The 18,039-nt window shown below is 42.1% G+C and overlaps 4 protein-coding genes across 7 annotated transcripts; 3 read left to right on the top strand and 1 right to left on the bottom strand.

Moving 5' to 3' along the window:
• The first annotated feature begins 377 nt into the window (after positions 1-377).
• LOC136432111 (uncharacterized) lies at positions 378-3,395 on the top strand. Its single transcript, XM_066423122.1, has 6 exons — positions 378-433; positions 1,069-1,254; positions 1,598-1,690; positions 2,121-2,246; positions 2,728-2,780; positions 3,262-3,395. The coding sequence occupies exons 2-6, from the start codon at positions 1,110-1,112 to the stop codon at positions 3,343-3,345; spliced, it is 501 nt and encodes a 166-aa protein (XP_066279219.1). The 5' UTR covers positions 378-433; positions 1,069-1,109; the 3' UTR covers positions 3,346-3,395.
• Positions 3,396-4,124: 729 nt separating this feature from the next.
• Positions 4,125-6,030, top strand: LOC136432112 (uncharacterized). Its single transcript, XM_066423123.1, has 4 exons — positions 4,125-4,511; positions 4,907-4,978; positions 5,231-5,340; positions 5,726-6,030. Exons 1-4 carry the CDS (start codon positions 4,260-4,262, stop codon positions 5,868-5,870), a joined length of 579 nt encoding a protein of 192 aa, XP_066279220.1. The 5' UTR covers positions 4,125-4,259; the 3' UTR covers positions 5,871-6,030.
• Positions 6,031-6,606: 576 nt separating this feature from the next.
• Positions 6,607-10,369, bottom strand: LOC136432729 (zinc finger protein 678-like). Of its 2 annotated transcripts, none has more exons than XM_066424197.1 (2): positions 10,253-10,369; positions 6,607-8,954 (listed from the first exon to the last, which is right to left on the bottom strand). In XM_066424197.1, the coding sequence occupies exon 2, from the start codon at positions 8,923-8,925 to the stop codon at positions 7,666-7,668; it is 1,260 nt and encodes a 419-aa protein (XP_066280294.1). In that variant the 5' UTR covers positions 8,926-8,954; positions 10,253-10,369; the 3' UTR covers positions 6,607-7,665. The 2 variants fall into 2 exon arrangements, with proteins under 2 accessions (XP_066280294.1, XP_066280293.1); XM_066424196.1 differs by having other exon boundaries at positions 10,216-10,369.
• A 35-nt stretch (positions 10,370-10,404) lies between these two features.
• LOC136432730 (zinc finger protein 678-like) lies at positions 10,405-13,879 on the top strand. Of its 3 annotated transcripts, none has more exons than XM_066424199.1 (2): positions 10,405-10,575; positions 11,837-13,879. In XM_066424199.1, the coding sequence occupies exon 2, from the start codon at positions 11,868-11,870 to the stop codon at positions 13,071-13,073; it is 1,206 nt and encodes a 401-aa protein (XP_066280296.1). In that variant the 5' UTR covers positions 10,405-10,575; positions 11,837-11,867; the 3' UTR covers positions 13,074-13,879. The 3 variants fall into 3 exon arrangements, with proteins under 3 accessions (XP_066280296.1, XP_066280295.1, XP_066280298.1); XM_066424198.1 differs by having other exon boundaries at positions 10,405-10,564; XM_066424201.1 differs by having other exon boundaries at positions 10,405-10,564; positions 11,905-13,879.
• The last annotated feature ends 4,160 nt before the right edge of the window (positions 13,880-18,039 follow it).

Genomic DNA, 18,039 nt, shown 5'->3' on the forward strand with positions numbered 1-18,039 from the left:
TTGGGCCTCCGTGTTAACGTTTGGGCCTTTGGCCAAGGGAAGCGCCTATATTAGTCAGCAGTGATCGATATCATAATGCAAACAGTACATCCCAAACATGAGCTTTTTTCAGCGTCAGAAAATAGCTTGGTTATAGATACAGATATTTACAATAGCATGTGTATGATAGAGGGGAGGGGATACAGATTACAATTGGGATCATATTTCAGAAAAACGTGACATCACTTAACGATTCACGTATCGTGTACACACGCGTAAAGCTGACACCATCGAAAACTACCTCATCTATCATATCGACATTTTGTGGTGACGGAATGCAGAAGTCTGTGACATTCGGAAATGTCACCAAAACTAGGCTTAAGTTCCTCCTGTTCTGAGTCGACCAACAAGCCGATCTAGCTCACATAACCCGTCTGGAGGCATAACATATAAGGTAAGAAAATATCTCGTTCCAATATTTCTTTTCATTTCATTTCATTTTCGCTACAGTCTAAATCTTTGGGTCTCCAATGACACAAGACAAAATGAATATGGCCTTAAAAAGTAAACAGCTTGTAACATTTCTTACTAAACGTTTGTTTTGTGAACGGACGAGTACAGTTGCTTTGTGTCAGGTCTTGAAAGCAATGGTGTGCACTGTGCTCTCTCCTGTGATGCGATATCTTAGCTCACCGAGAGATAAGTAAAAATGTCCTAAACGCTAGCGCTGCACCATACAGTTGTGTCGTAAACGATAGCCTTATCTGTTTTACATATTCTAAACGATAATAATACCGATCCATGGGAATGTTGTTTGGAGAGTTCTGTCAGTGATTGGAAACAACTTGTCATAAATAAGGTGCCAAGATGCCAAGGTAGGAAGTCATCAATCATTGCAAGTACGAAGTCACAGTAATTTAAGAAAATAACTCAGGTATAACACTACAGAGTTAATCATAATTTGAGGCGACAAAGTTATACCATTTAGGGCAAACTAATTCATATTTGTGCTGAACAACAACTACTAGTATCACAAATGTATTATGGACAATGTAGGTTAAAAGTGACGACATTTCTATCTTTTGAAAGCGGAACTTCCTATCAGCTGCAGCTGAAGGTTACCCATCACCATGGCAACGTACAAGGCAAGGTTGTCCCACCTGGCTGTCATTCTCTCCGTGGTAACCATGGTGATGCCTACGTCAGAGGGGAAGTTGGGCCTGAAAGATCTGCTTCCGCCTGTTCTGAACAACGGCTTTACCTGGCAAAATTGTGGTGGGTGGAACTGATTAAACGTCCGTAAATACATTCACTAGCATGTAATACTGAACATTACATTGATATGATCTTTGAATTTTCATTGGCTTTTAGAGACATTCTCAGATCATTTTTTGTCAGAAATTGAATCACATCTCATGGCTACAGTCGTGGATGTCATCGTGGTTATTTATGATATGACGTCTCACCATAATGATAGTATAACTACGCACCACAAAGATCATGATTCTTGCCTGTGCCAAGAAAAAAAGAAATTAAATCTGTATTTTGAAAAAAACGCTGTAAAACATCTCACCACTTTTGAATTGACTAGAAGTCCTTGCCACCTTTCTGTCTTCAGGCGACCCTGTGACGCAAAACTTCACTGTCACTATGCTACCGAACCCGCCAGTCAGAGGAGAAAATTTCCAAGTCGGCATTACGTTTGTACCAGGTAAGATTTGCCTCTATGATAAGTTTATCTGCACTTTTAAAAAGTGCTTTAAATCCCACCGCTGCCACCAGTTTTGAAGTCTGGCTATGAGAGGGTGGCATGGCACTGACTGTTGGAGGAGGAGAGGACAATGCATTATGATGGGGGTACAGAATCAGTATTATATGACGGTGTAGTAATAATTGCATTGAACAGTATCTGACAGGGGGCGCTGTTGGCTAAAAAGAAACATATTTATTTGTACAGGGATAACCCATCGGTGCTCGTTGCTATTATTCTGCATATACACGTTAGTAATTCAAATTTTGAACCGACGTACAGGATGTACATTAGTACTGTATGTGCTATATATCTTCATCGTGTGGGTTATAGTATATATCATATTTGTGCGCTTTTCACTAAAGTAATTCTTGTGACATTGGTACCGTAGATGCTGATCTCACGATCGGGAGAGTTGACGTGGACTTCTGGCACAACTATCGCCCAGCGTTCTCCGTTCCCTACCCTATCTGTAAGAAAGGCACCAAGGAGAAACACTGTCCGATGAAGAAAGGAGGTAACAACACTGTCTGTTGTTGTATAAACGTTAACGTTAACTGGAAGTGTAACGTTACATGTGTTGCTAATCATTTTCAACATGTGTTATGTCTGGTTTCTTACGCGTTACGTTTAGATGATATTTGCATGACTGTGTTCCTTTTATTACTAGATTCAGTGGTAAACGTTTGTCCTTCTTAGGGTTAGACTTCTTTATCATTTGATAAGACAGGGGCGTTCTTTTGGATATTGAATGTATAAAACGATTCTCAGTATACGATAAGTAGGTTTTCCGATGATGTCATACCATTTAATGCAGATCCATTCCACCATTACAAAAAAGTAGTATTTTAGTCATTGCTAGCCCTTCTATCTTATTTGCTATTGAATGAATGTGGTGATATATGGCGGAATTCCATTTCCCCACCTCTGACGTGGGAGAGTCTAAAATTGATATATATGTTCTAACTCCTAACTGATGCATTTTTTTCTGTCGTTAGTCCTGGAGACGATAAAGAGTAAACCTCAGATTTTGCCGAAGCACGTCGAACCGGTAAGTCGGATGATAACCTAGAATTAGCTACGGACCCAAGGCCACACAGCTGGGCTATTTCAGACGCGAGATCGAATGTTTTTCTTGTCAGAGTAATTTACAGATATTCCAGATCGCTTTTATTCGTATAACCAGCATTTCCTCAAATATGAAACTTCATGAATATAGTTCACTCATACAAACACACACATTCACTCACACATACACGCACACGCACACGCACACACACACACACACACACACACACACACACACACACACACACATTCACTCTCACACTCACGCACACATAATCAAACGCGTACACACATACTCACACAATTAAACAGAGGTACATCGTGAAACACACACATATACACGTACATGTATACATACATTCACACCTCCACACACGCGCGCGCACCCACACATATACTGTACATTACACACACACACACACATCAACATAACCTAACGTGTCTGTACCCGTGCGTCCTACCAGGGTCACTACAACGCCACCGTCACCTTGTTGAACCAGGCCGGGCATCAGATGTTGTGCGTCACGGCAGAGGGAGACCTGAAGTAGGGCGGCAGAGAGACGGCCTCCACACTATAATACTACTTCACGATGTGCCGAACGATATCAAAAGAAAAACGGAACAAGAAGTTTTGACGTTTATCTGTAAAATATGAAACACAAGTCAATAATCTATGATAGGTGTTATGTTGTTTCTGTTGATTATTGTCAATGCTCTTTGGAAACTTGCAATATTTGAAAAACCATACGAGAGGAAATATCGAGACTCAAACCGCAAATAGTAACCGGACATAATCAATAAAGATGGAACTGAAATGATGAAAGTGTACGTGCTGTTATTTATTGTATTAAGAGATGGTGTGGAAAGTGTCAAGTTTTAAGTGTGTACTAAAAGTGTTTATTTTCCCTCTTCTTCCTTGTTTTCGTCCTATCTATTATTATATAACAACGTATTGAATTGGTGTTGCCTTAGCGTGTGCAATATTTCCCCGTTGTTTGTTGTGAGAGGCAAGCAGCTGTTACCGGTGAATGAACCCATAACTTCCACGGTAGCCGGGCTCAACAATAGTACTTGCTGTGCAGGTGGGTCTTAGCAGGGGACAAACCGTTGTTGCTACGCAGTGGTGATCTCTGTACTTCCTCTATACATCCTCTTTCCCTTCCCCAATAATTCTCTTTCCCTTCTTAAGTAATCAGACATCTCTTAAACTTTTTGGAAATGACACAATTGGCAATTCAGGGTTGCCTCGTAAGTGTCCCTTTAAAAAAGGAACATAGACGTAGCATAATAATCCACATCCACGGACCCTCCCCTTCCAGAAATGGTTCTCCCAATGGAGAAAATTGTCGAAAAAATCGGACATTTCTTCCTATGTTTCTTCCTGTGTTAGGTCCTATCCCATAAGCTCTGTGATAGGAACTTATCTATCTATACCAAAGTCATTTTTGTAGTCTGTTAAACAATGGACTTAGCCAGACCAGGCCCTAAGATTTCTACTGGGTATTTGAGAGGCAGAAGATCTCTAACGGCAGGGAAAGACGACAAGAAACCCTCTGTGGGCGGCGACAAACGGCTCTCGGCGAGCTCCCGGGACCGGAGGGCGTCAGCTGACGTGTTGGAGAGGCGCAGTCTGACTAGTGTTGGCAGGAGGGGAAGTTCTGAGGAAAAGAGGATTTCCACTGGATCCGTGACCGGAAAGGGAAAAGCTAAACAGGTAAATACCTGCTGTTAATAATTATATGGCCTGCCAAATAAATAAGACAGCAGAAACCCCATGGCTGCGAGGTGATGGCATTGTACGATTCATTACATTAGTTGTACTGTTTGTGAAATGAATAGAGACATGTTGTACATAGGTGTGTTACGCCTAATGGCGGTTATACCGGCTGTATAGATACAGATACAGATACATCAACGTTGTCTACTTAAAGCTGTTTACATATTTAACAAGCCATCTTTCTTCCAAAGTTCGAATTCATATCAAGGTATAACAGCTCCTAGAGCAAAGGGGCCATGACAAACGTCTGTGTATTTATAATAGATGCAATGAAGTGAAATAGCAATTCGCTAGGTGACGCTTCAGTGCGGTTTCCTCTCTCTGTGTTTCAGGAAACGAAGAAAGCCTCGGTAGTAGACACGCCGCGCGTAAGCCAGGAGGTGTGCGACAAAATAAACGACGAGGTGAGCACATTGATATGTATACAAATGTATGACAGTGACACACCATGAGCCATGTTTATACAATCGATGCATTTTCAAAACTCTAAAAGTATCAAGTAACACAATGCCTATTATATTATCATAAAATTTTGTCATTTGAGATTCTATTTCCTGGCGCTCTGCATATTTCTGTCAAGTTTCCCATGCAATATTTTCTCCAAATCGCATAAACATTCTCTTTGGTACATCCCTTTAACTGCTTTCTTCCTTCAGATCATGTCAGAAGACGATACTCAGAATGAAATTGAGGAGCTACAAGAGGGTCTTCTCACCCTGCGGATCATGCTAACGGACCTACAGGACTTACGGGCCATGCGGGACAGGTATCTGAGTTGATACACAGTCTCTACCGACCGTACCCTTAATACATTTATAAGCCAATGCGGTCGCAATTACTGCATACTGCCATACGACACTTACACTCTTATATTTCATCACTCATGTAGGTTTTAATGTGCGCAGTGTAGTACGTCATTTTGTATTCATACATCATAGCACCTTTTCATACAGAAATCTTTATTGACACAACAAAAGTACAGCGACTTTCGTAAGGTCTACTACATCTATACATGCAAACAAACAGTCGATCAAGTGTGCATGAGTAATATTGTTCTTTTCCGTACGGATTGAAATTGTCAACGGAGAATCAGTTGCAATACCTCATGTGCTAACGTTTGCCGTTGTGGTATCTTTCTCCGTCGTTTCTAGGACCCGCGGAGTGCGAGGTGTGGTGCTGGGCGTGACGGACATGGCCACCTCCCTCAGTCGGGACCAGGTGGTCTGGGTCCCGTTCGTGTCGTCATCACTGATCGTCCTGTTGCTGTGTCAACTCGTGCGCCTCTTCTTTCGCTGATGTTATCCTTAATATTAATCAATAATGCGCCTCGACCCAAGGGTTCGCGCCTCTGACAGTGTTGGTGTGTTAAGCCCCCCTCTTACTGGACCCGCGGCACGCTGGCGGCATCCCTGCGGCCGATCGAATTGACAAAGCACTCAACGAATTTCATCGCGATATCGACAAAAAACCAATCTTTTTAAGCTTTGTGTGTTTCGTTGTCTTTGTTGGTCGTACTTTTACGTTTTGAATGATATTCCCATTATAAAGTCAAATTCATCGCGATATCGACAAAAAACGAATCTTTTTAAGCTTTGTGTGTTTCGTTGTCTTTGTTGGTCGTACTTTTATGTTTTGAATGATATTCCCAGTATAAAGTCAATGGTAACACAAATCCAGTTTAGGACGCAGCGACGCCGGCAGGGCACAGGGGTCCAGTGAGAGGGGGGCTTTAACTATTAGGGTCATATAACTCTTCATGAAGGTGCAGAATCGCCATGGCAAATATTTCCTGTTACTCTTCACGTCCTAATCAAGCCACGTCAAGTTGTAAAACGTCCAGGAGTGTAAAGGGGCTGCGCTGCAGATCCTCTAGTGCATTGATATTTGCCCGTGTTTATGGTGCACCTGCCATATGTCTGTCCTTGGTGCTGAAAGGTCCCCTACTGAGTCTCCCGAAAGAATCGTAGTGAAAAGGAGCGCGATTTAGTCAGGCTAACTTGTATCCTTCAGTCCATATCAAATGTGCAACATGTAGGGACAAGTACATTTAAAGTTTAATGATCAAAAAGAACAAACGAATACTATATAAATAAGACATCAGACGATAGCTTTGCCCATGTGAACATCAAAACCAGTATAAATTGGTCCTTTATACGACCCTGTGCCTACTTACTCTCTTGCTTAACGTAAAGAAAAGTGCCCAACATATTTTTAAACCTACTGCAGTTTTTTGGCTAAACTAACGTCAAGACATCTAACAATATACTGAAAGTGCAAAAAAATAAATCAAACAGAAAACTACAGGAAATAAGCTAAAGGAAATCCACTTCTACCTACAAATACCAACATTGCTACAGTAAAATTTTAGTGATATAATCAACATGAAAATAGCATAATCATGATTTTAGCTAATTCACAATGGAAGATCTAATATCTAAAAAAAAATAGGTCTAATATCTAGACAATAGTGAGTGCCCTTACAATACAATGATTCAAAAAGTTACTTATCACCCATAAACAAAATGTTACATTCTATTACACTACTAAAAAATAAGACAAATCTAATTGAAAGACAGCAGACAATATGACTCTTTCTCATAAGGTACTTCAACCACATGATTTGGTCTTGAGTGACAAAACTAGATTATCAAACATTAAAGCACTAACCATGTTTTTTCCATGCTTATGATTTGTTACTGTGTAAAATATGGAGTGAATATAAAAATATTCATCAAGGAAGAATTGAACATTGGATTTTTCATTGGAGCAATGACGAAACCTATGCTTATGATAGAAGTAGCTACATTGCTACAAATGCTGAGTCACAGTTTCTCCTATCAGTCCAATATACATGTAATTGCTTTCTTTCCCATCTTGTGTCCATCTTTCTTGATTGGTCTGTCAAATAGCAATTCCCTCTGAAAACTTTGTAGGGCACAGAAAAGTCTTCAGATGACTAAGCTCACTTAATCACCACTTGAATTCCTCACATGCATAGATATTCTCCTGTATGAGTTTGCATGTGTTTCTTCAGACTAGTCAGCTGACAGAACTGTTTACTGCACTCATCAGTCCTCACACCATTGGGCTTTTACCCTGTGTGAGTGCGCATGTGAGTTTTCAGATTACTCAAAGAACTGAACTGCTTGCTACACTCCTCACACCTGTAGGGTTTCTCCCCAGAATGAGTTCGCATGTGTGTCTTCAGATTACCAAGCTGACTGAACTGTCTGCTGCACTCCTCACATTGGTAGGGTTTCTGCCCTGTGTGAGTCCGCATGTGTCTCTTCAGTGCAACCAGCTCACAGAACTGCCTGCTGCACTCCTCACACCTGTAGGGTTTCTCCCCAGAGTGAGTTCGCATGTGTGTCTTCAGATGACCCAGCTGGCTGAACTGCCTGCTGCATTCCTCACACCTGTAGGGTTGTTCTCCTGTGTGAGTGCGCATGTGAATTTTCAGACCATCCAATCGACTAAACTGTCTGCTGCACTCCTGACACTTGTAGGGCTTCTGCCCTGTGTGAGTCCGCATGTGTGACTTCAGGTGATCCAACTTACTGAACTGCCTGCTACACTCCTCACACCTGTAGGGTTTCTCCCCTGCATGAGTCCGCATGTGATCCTTCATATTACTCAGGTAACTGAACTGCTTGCTGCACTCCTCACACCTGTAGGGTTTCTCCCCTGTGTGAGTCCGCATGTGACCCTTCATATTGCTCAAGTCACTGAACTGCCTGTTACACTCCTCACACTTGAATGGTTTCTCACCTGTGTGAGTACGCATGTGTTCTTTCAGAACACCCAGCCTACTGAACTGCCTGCTGCACTCCTCACATCTATAGGGTTTCTCCCCTGAGTGAGTACGCATGTGAGTCTTCAGATTACTGAGCTGACTGAATTGCCTGTTGCACTCCTCACAATGGTAGGGTTTATTCCCTTTGTGAGTCCTCATGTGAGTGTTCAGATTACCCAACTGACTAAACTGACTGTTGCACTCCTCACACCTGTAGGATTTCTCCCCTGTGTGAGTCCGCATGTGGATCTTTAGATGACCCAGGAGAATGAACTGCCTGCTGCACTCCTCACACCGGTAGGGTTTCTCCCCTGTGTGAGTGCGCATGTGAGTCTTCAAACTACCCTGCTGACTAAACTGCCTGCCGCATTCCTCACACTTATAGGGCTTCTCCCCTGTGTGAGACCGCATGTGTTTCTTCAGAAGAGATAGATACTTAAACTGCATGCTGCACTCCTCACACCTGTGGGGTTTAGGTGTAGCAACTCTCCTAGAAGAGCCCCCTTCTAGTTCTCTTTCTTTGTCCCCAGAACAGCTACCGTTACCAGTTGTCTTCATAGTAAGAACAGCTGAAACCACCTGATGTCCTGCAATAATGAGATGAAGCATAGTTTATCCAAGGACTTGGTTTATCGCAGCACACTGACACAGTGTGTGGCATTTGTAAGCCTGGCCGCTGTACTTCGTAGTTGGTACCTCACAAAAAAATTGAAGGAGATGATCAATTGATCAACATGACATAAGACAGATTAATAGTCCCCGAATCTGGGTTAAAAATGTAAAAGAGATGTTGTGTGCTGTCGTATCAGTTAAGTTGTGCTTTGAATTGGCTACTGGAATCATTGTTGTGTTTTTCCAGTAATCATTTTGACTTTCACATTCGAAAACTCTACTGTCCATTTTTACACCTCACCCAGTTTCCTCATCAGAACCCAATCCACATACATGCAAAACTTCAAAATCCACTATACCTTTCAAGGTGAATATTTCTCACAATATATAGAATAGAATAGAATATATGGACACCACATGATTATAAAATTATACCATTCTCGCCTCAAAGTTCTTGGTCATAACTTTGTTGTGGAGTATTTCCCAAACCTCTGCTTGGAGAGTAAATCACAACCATTTTTCTGCATGCAAAATTTGAAAGAAGCCAAGGGCCAAACCACGCTCGTACCCAGCGCCGCGAAGAAGCCATAGGTTTAGATCGTGGGCTCAACCAATACACAAAATAAAACTATATGGAATCCACGGCTGTCATTTTGTTTTGTTTTGTGTTTGTCTCAATTACCTTAGCAAATCGTAAGTTGTGTGACTCTTGTGTGCGTCTCTATACAACGTGTGACTGTACACTAGTTAGCTAGTATTTTCTACAGTTACCGAGGCGAAAACAAGACGAAAGTTTACTATTTCGGGGGTAAAATGTTGCCACAATGGTGATACGTTATATCAAAGGGAACTTTAAAATGTACCTAATTTGGTGGCGCTGCGAGGGTGTTAGATTACCCTTCTAGATTGCCGAGAGGGGAGTTATGTCACGGAAGGGAGTTTGCTACGGTAGCGAGTTTGGCCTTCTCCGCACATACATTCACGTCCCCAGGATACTACCGTCCTCCCAGCATGCTTCGCGCACCAAAAATACGCTCTCTGTCCCAGGGCTGTTTTTGCGAACAAACCGCTATAGTAGCCCTCATGCGGCCAAAAAGTGAATTGCATAAAAGACTCGCACTCGCATATTCAGTGGAACAAGTTAATTTATTACGACGCTGTGAAGGAGCGTGGGGCCAAACTGTAACTCATCGTTAATCTGCCCTTATCTACAGTCAAAATCTGCACACAACCTACCTATCATGTTCGTAAGAAATTCATACATAGAACTTACCAACAATAAGCCTGTAGAACAGCTGAAAATTGCAAATTTACGCTTAACGAGCGAGAAAGATGACAGAAACCGAGAGACTCCGTTTTCACACCTTACCACGCGGGCGGAAATACACGGCTCATGATCCGGAAGTACTCTCACTCAAAGGAGTTTATTTCCGGGTCATCAGCAGTGCATTTCCGGCTGCGTCGTAGTGAGGAGTGAGAACAACTGTTAGCGGTTTTGTCAACGGTTTTGTGATCAACAACAACATCTTTCTCCTGGAGCGAACAAAAGTTCCAACTGTCAGCTGTTCTACAGGCTAATTTGTCGGTAAGTTTCAGGTAAGAAGTTCTTTCAAAATATATTATACAGTACAGTATAATGAAAAGTAAAGCGGCCTTATATTAGAGTAGAGTAGAGTAGAGTAGAATTTTCGGTCAGGTAGGACTGTTCCAGATTAGACCGCTCTATTAGCAAGCAAATGTGGGTGAGAAAGGGTTTGCTGGATTTTGTTTGAGTTGTCATCATAGCTTGTCGCTGTAACTCTCCACCCAGTCCTGTGCAAGATGTAACACCAGACACCAAAGATGTAATTTGGGTAGAGAGGAACATTTATAAGCTTGAATTATGCAAATTATGACCTTACTTTGTTACATAATTAATGAGAGACAGTCTGTTTTGATAATGATAAATCCGAGGAATTTCATTATTGAGACATATAGAAATCAGTTGCTGATGAAATTATCAAGAAACTAGTTTTAGATGTCTTGTTGGTCAACATAACTTACAAGCAGCTTTTGTAGGTATATTTTAACATCTATAGTTAGTTATAGTTATAGAGTCAATTCCACATTACCGAGAGGGTGTTTGTTCCCTTTTGTTCTAACATTTACAAAACCTTTGTAACAATCTACATTTATTTGATGTTCTAAATATTTTCTGCTGTGTTACAACAGGTTAAACAAATTTCCAACATTGAACACATTATTTGTATATTAGGTTCTGAACTGTGGCAACATAGATTGATCATTTGTTTGAACATGTTCCAACATTCTACAAACATGGTATAACTGGGTCAGTGGGCTGGGAACAGGCCAATTCACACATCCCTTCAAAGTATAGGGGATTAGGTCTAGCTGCCATGCATAGACACCTCAAGACAAAAGAGTTGCCCATGTCCAGACGTGAAATCTAAAAATATACAGAGGCAGACAATAGAGCGTGATTAGCACCTACTTTTATGGAGGCAATAACCCAAATCTACCATTTTGAGAATGATGCAAAATGTTGGAACATGTTGAATGTTCCAACAGTGAAACAATCACACAGATGTTTGAAAATTGTTCTAAATAAAGAGATATTTGTGCAAATACTTTCGTAATATTTCAAAAATATATAGATGAGTTCAAACATATTCAAACTTTCATTTCTTATTGTTTGAACAGTCTGGAATTATTTTGACTGAAATAGTCTTTTCTCTAAAATTGTTCAAACTTATTAGCAATATCATCTGAAAACCCTCTCGGTGACATGGAATTGACTCTAGCAATGTTTAATGCTACAAAGTGCTAAGATAAATTATGCTTCACCTGGTTATTACAGGACAACTCGGGTGGTTTCAACTGTGATTACTATGGCAACAAATGACAATGACTCTCATGACATCCAAGGAGGGCCACATGGGGGCTCGTTTAGCGGCGTTGCGATCAACAGACCCTACCGGTGTGAGGAGTGCAGCAAGCAGTTTAGGCATCCATCTAATCTGAAGACTCACATGCGCACTCACACAGGGGAGAAACCCTACAGATGTGAGGAGTGCAGCAGGCAGTTCAGTAGGCTGGATGGTTTGAAGACTCACATGTGGACTCACACAGGGGAGAAACCCTACAAGTGTGAGGAGTGCAGCAGGCAGTTCAGTCTCATAGGTCATCTAAAGAGTCACATGCGAACTCACACAGGGGAGAAACCCTACAAGTGTGGGGAGTGCAGCAGGCAGTTCAGTCACCTGGGTGGTTTGAAGGCTCACATGCACACTCACACAGGGGAGAAACCCTACAGATGTGAGGAGTGCAGCAGGCAGTTCAGTCTCATGGGTCATCTAAAGAGTCACATGCGAACTCACACAGGGGAGAAACCCTACAAGTGTGGGGAGTGCAGCAGGCAGTTCAGTCACCTGGGTGGTTTGAAGGCTCACATGCACACTCACACAGGGGAGAAACCCTACAGATGTGAGGAGTGCAGCAGGCAGTTCAGTCACCTGAGTAAAATGAAGAATCACATGCGCACTCATACAGGGGAGAGACCCTACCAGTGTGAGGAGTGCAGCAGGCATTTCAGCCAGCTGGGTCATCTGAAGACACACATGCAAACTCACTCTGGGGAGAAACCCTACAGTTGTGAGGAGTGCAGCAGGCAGTTCAGTGTGCAGAGTAGTTTGAAGGCTCACCTGCGTACTCACACAGGGGAGAAACCCTATAGGTGTGAGCAGTGCAGCAGGCAGTTCAGTGTGCAGAGTAGTTTGAAGGCTCACCTGCGTACTCACACAGGGGAGAAACCCTATAGGTGTGAAGACTGCAGAAGGCTGTTTAGGAGGCTTGATCATCTAAAGACTCACATGCGCACTCACACAGGGGAGAAACCCTACAGGTGTGAGGAGTGCAGCAAGCAGTTCAGTCATTTAAGTGCTCTGAAGAAGCATATGCAAACTCACACAGGAGTGAAACCCCACATATGTGAGGTGTGCAGCAAACAGTTCAGTGTGCTTGGTAATCTGAAGAAGCATATGCAGACTCACACAGGGAGAAGTAGTGTGAAGAAAGTGCAGCAAGGAGTTCAGTGAGCTGGATATTCTTAAAGAAACACATGCAGGGTGAGATGGTAGAAACCCTACAGGGATGATGAATGTCAATGCATTAGATGCCCCCCCCCCCCCCTCTTGTTCAATAAGGGTGGGTGGAGGTGGTAGGGGGCATCTACTAAGCTTGTACAGGGAACACCACACACTATTCTCAACACTGACAACAGCAGTCAGAAACCAGTCAGCTCATGATAAGAAAGCTGCCCCTACATGTTGAAAAGGGATGTCCTGCTAGCATGCTTCATTTTGCGCCGATCAATAGATATTACTATCACCTTATCCTTATTTTGTTGACTCGTTTGTAGTTGATTTAGTTCTTTCGTGTTCAAATATGCATGTATCTTGTTATGTTAGCTATCTTATCATCCAGTTACCTTTGTGATGTTTTTTGGTTTTCATCATTAGACATAAGTTTGTATCTGCAAATTGACTACAGTTTGTTTTAAGTTGCTATCGGTGGGTGAGGACGATTGTTATATATAAAGTAATTATAAGTCCATTCATGCTTATTTCTCTATTGTCTTGAAACAACCAATAGAGTTTCTATGGCAGCACAATAGGTCCAAGGTCATGTAAAGGACCAGTTTGTACAGATTTTGATGTTTATGTGTGTAGACAGTAGAGGCATCTTTAGACCTTGTTTACTTAACACTGACACATGTGTGTTCTTCTTATACTAGTACTATTAGACATGTTACCTTATGATCATTTTCTGTATGTTGAACATTTTGTATTGACTAAAGGATGTTCATTTGTGCAAGTAACATTAAAGGATTTTCAGCAAATTTGGATAAGTTTTGATACCATCACTTAAGGACTTTCTTTGGCCTTTCTGATGTAATGGGATCGTGTGGGAATGGTTTTGACAATACTGGTTGTCATGTCTTTATAAACCCAAGGAGGTTTTAACCTCCTTTCCAAACCTTATTGTTCCCATCATTTCCTCCACACTGCTCTTCGAACTTTACATCTTAATCACCGACCCTTTATCCCAACATTGAGTGTTCGCAAGCATGACAGACGTTTCAACGATTTTCACCTCTCAAATTACTGTAAAACGACCGACTCGCCTGTATGCACATCAGTACTCGCACACAAAGGGTACCTCACGACATGGCCAATGATAGGAAAACTGGTGTCATAAACGACACCTATCTAGTTTGCCCTGAGTTGCAGCATTTGGGTAAGTGGTTGACACGGTTACAAAACTCATCGTTTTTACAACATTCGCTGGTGCAATATGTGTGCCACAGGAATGACAACTCATACTTATGCAGCTTGTGGGCCGTTTATAAAAAAACACTTTCATCCCTTTGAAATTAAAAGTAATGAAAACATTATTGCCAAAGGTAGCTGCTGTACACCCATGTCACAACGGGCCCAATGTTAGTACGTGTGAAGAAATTCATGACCTTTCCCTTGACTCCATATACTAGGAAAAATTCCAAAGATGAGAGCGCCAGAAGCGAAATTATACATAGTTAAAACTCCAATGTATGCAACACATCTGTAAAGCCCTGCAAACTGTAGACCTCGGTTGACCTCAAGTAAGAGGTCATCGGAGGTGAAATATTTCAGATAAATGACGTTCTACGGAAGGTTTGTTCCCCCAAAGGATGACCTTTCAAGTCATGAGGACTAATGTGATACAGACAACGGCGAAATATCGTTCTTATCAACTGATGTTCTGTATAAATTTTACCGTAAACGTATGTTTTCTTTACTCGTAATCAGTCGTAAATATACGGTATTATAAGACCTATCCACTGAGGAAGCTGAAGGCCTTGGCGAAAACCCATCTGAAGGAAAAAGGAGGAGAAATATTTGTTCGTGCACAGATAATTCTAATCAACAATGATAATGTCATTGTATATCATTTATCAATCCAGCGAGACCTTTCAAAATACATGCCCGTTGAGTCGCCAATTATTTCAGTTTTCTTCGCCGCCCTGCTGTTTCCCATCTAAGGCCATCTAAATTTAATTTTTTAAAGTGACCATCAAATTCTATTGGTTGGAATAAATGCGTCTCTTTCGTTAATGTACTTAGTCCTTCAACAGATCATTCACTTTCTTTGAGAAATTTCAACTATTTCTTTCTGTCAGTAGAGATGTGATGTTGAAGACTGTCGTGTCGGCCGCTGAGCTGACCCAACCTAACCCGTGATCCAGTGTCCCCACATCTGGCTCAAGCTAACTTTAGAATCTTTGTCTCACTAAGGGTAAAGGTTTGTAGGTCGGGGATGATATATGTTGATACGATTCTGCGGCTTGATAATGTATAAAAAATATATGTAACAGGGCAGTACCGGACAACATAACAAAACCTTTCAGTGCGTATTAGCCATTGATAATATGAGGCGTGCAATACAATACATAGTACAGGCATGGATCATATTGTTAAACTTGAACTGGGGAACGTTCTTAATTCTAGTCTATATATGTTGATGTATTTACACACCTAGGAGTTTCCCCAATCTCTTCTTATGATTTCTCTTATGGGAACCCTGTCATAAGAAGAGTTCTGTCTTGGTTGAACATTGTAAACTTGATTTCTAGAAATGACAGAGGGCCGGGGGGATGATGGAACTCATATCAAAGAATATGAGAGATGGACAACCTTTAAAATCACACAAGTACTTACGTAAAAGGTGACATTACGGCCAACATAAATACAGTGAAAAGTGGGCATGGCCGCTGGGGTGGCTGTATTTTGAAAAGAGAAAAAAACAAATCCGATCGGCAAGAGGACAAAAGAAGATATGTAACGGAAGGAACGAAAAGGTGCAGAGAAAAATGTTGTCCCTTCTCAGTTCAGACGACAAATCATGTTGTTATTCAAGTTCCTTGGCACATGGTACAGACAAGTAGGTCACAGAGTAGCTGAGACGAACATAGATAGTCTGGTCTGTACGGAAGCTTGAGTCCTTCATGTCGTCTGGGTGCGCTATCCGGGCCATCAAATGTAAAACACGTGTATTTGTGGTTTAATCATAATGATGTGTAGAATCGACTCGTGAACTTACACGTGTCGTTTGGGCAGCGAGTATCACCCTACACGTGAATTAATCTCCAAGCAGATACAGGGTTCAGGTCAACGTTTTACACGTGTGCTTTTTATGCATTTTCTACATCGACTGTCTAGTGGTACATGTACAGCTAGTGTGTGTGAGCCCCGCTAAACGAACTTGGATGGCACTCATCGATCAGGCTATAATCTATAGTGGTACACGTATTTGTGATCATTTGTCTCTTTGCCTACCTCCTAGTAGGGCGTAGTGAATGGCTCAAAACAACCGTTAGACGTTGAGCCGAACGCTATATCTGCTTGGAGATTAATTCAAGTGTATGGTGATACTCGCTGCCCAAATGACACGTGTAGGTTCACGAGTCAATTCTCACTAAGGGCAAGACCGAGAGGACAAGAACACTTCTTGCTTTAAAAACAACAACAACGCCGACGGCAATGTATTTTTCAAGGGCTCACATCTGCCAAAGTTTAAGTGCACTAAAATGAACCAATCAACTTGACGTAAACTCGTGAACGTTCCATTTTCCTTCCTGTCTGCCGCCTGCATTCACTTAGCAGTCCGGTCGGAGTCGCTGTTCGTCAGCTGCTGTCTCCTAGGATCTCCTAGGTGACCAGAAAAACGACAGACGAACTGTGGAAAGCCACTACTTTGCCCTGTGAACGCCAGACGAACACATGAGAGAGAGTAGGGCTATCTAGGAAAGTGGTGCGTACAGGGAGCTTTAGGACCTAATCAGGTCATCAAAGATCTTGTTAGCGGGGAACGGGGGAAGCCTTTTGACCCGGCGGTGCCAGCGGCCGCCCCCGGCGGGAATCCCCGTGCATTGGCTCGGCTCCAATCAGTTGATTTGTGGGGTTTCGGCGTCGGGCTCGCTACGGGGAAGATTGCTAGATAGAACTGTTCCTCCTTATTGCCCTTCTAGAGCAGTCATACGTATTTCATTCTGTCAGAAGTTAGAGAATGAAGGTTTCCTCAGATCTGGAGTTTACAGTCACATCATTTCTCAACGTTTAATAGGTCTATTCCCCTTCACAACGGGGGATGATATTTTTAAAACCAAGCCTTTTTGATTTCGCGTTTTCTACACGTATCGAACCCATCTGCATTGATTAATCTAAAATTCTATTGCAATTCTGTTGTGGAGGAGGTGTGTTTAATTTTTACGCATTATTGTGTAAAATATAGGGCATAAAGCAGTCATCTCCAAGCAGATACTTGGAAGGAAAGCTCGTAAGATTTGACTGATTCGACTCACAATAGATGGAAACTGGGGAAGAGATGAAATTTGTGGCAAATGAGTGTTCCCTCCTAACTTCTGCTTGGGAAGATAAGCGACGATGATGATAGTTAGAAGGTACGGGAAGAATTTTTTAGTTGCAGGTTTTTTCCATTCATTATGTGTCATCAATTCCGCTAACTTACTGCCTTACTTACTTACACCCATTATCACATCCAGGTCATCTCTTCGTGTTATTTACAGAGATTAACTTCTCACAGACGCGATCTTTGATGGTCTGGTTCCTTAATCAAGTCTGACGGGCCCTCCCGGCTAAAAACAAGCCCGCCCTTCCGCTACGTCTTTTCCTACCTCCGCTAACACATGTCCTACACACAGTACCATAGGGGTTCGGGATTACGCACAAGTCTTCCCAAAGGGAAGTAGAGAAAGCGAGCCGGCTTGTAATCAAATTGCAAAGAGCTAGGATAACTTGTTATTGACAACGGGTGAGACCAGACAACTTCGATCTGGCGTGTGCAATACTACAGTCAGCGATATCTACTACCGGTAGTCTTTAGCAGACAAGCGCTGGCTATAGGGAGAATACTTACTTTCACTTAGTAATTTGTCAGGGGAGTTTGACCACCATAGGTTTGGCTACTCTCCAGGCAGAGGTTGGTGGGGAAGATTGTGACCTG

Source organism: Branchiostoma lanceolatum, chromosome 4 (assembly GCF_035083965.1).
Source record: "Branchiostoma lanceolatum isolate klBraLanc5 chromosome 4, klBraLanc5.hap2, whole genome shotgun sequence".
In the NCBI taxonomy this organism is placed as follows: domain Eukaryota; kingdom Metazoa; phylum Chordata; class Leptocardii; order Amphioxiformes; family Branchiostomatidae; genus Branchiostoma; species Branchiostoma lanceolatum.

Bases quoted from the DNA above. Each gene is read 5' to 3' on its own strand.
- LOC136432111 (XM_066423122.1), top strand. From the start codon at position 1,110: ATGGCAACGTACAAGGCAAGGTTGTCCCACCTGGCTGTCATTCTCTCC. The intron at 1,255-1,597 runs GTGGGTGGAACT...TTCTGTCTTCAG, and splicing joins CTTTACCTGGCAAAATTGTG to GCGACCCTGTGACGCAAAAC. The intron at 2,247-2,727 runs GTAACAACACTG...TTCTGTCGTTAG, and splicing joins CTGTCCGATGAAGAAAGGAG to TCCTGGAGACGATAAAGAGT.
- LOC136432112 (XM_066423123.1), top strand. From the start codon at position 4,260: ATGGACTTAGCCAGACCAGGCCCTAAGATTTCTACTGGGTATTTGAGA. The intron at 4,979-5,230 runs GTGAGCACATTG...TTCTTCCTTCAG, and splicing joins GCGACAAAATAAACGACGAG to ATCATGTCAGAAGACGATAC. The intron at 5,341-5,725 runs GTATCTGAGTTG...CGTCGTTTCTAG, and splicing joins TTACGGGCCATGCGGGACAG to GACCCGCGGAGTGCGAGGTG.
- LOC136432729 (XM_066424196.1), bottom strand. From the start codon at position 10,243: ATGTATGAATTTCTTACGAACATGATAG. The intron at 8,955-10,215 runs GTAGGTTGTGTG...TCATTATTGCAG, and splicing joins ATTTCTTACGAACATGATAG to GACATCAGGTGGTTTCAGCT.
- LOC136432730 (XM_066424199.1), top strand. From the start codon at position 11,868: ATGGCAACAAATGACAATGACTCTCATGACATCCAAGGAGGGCCACAT.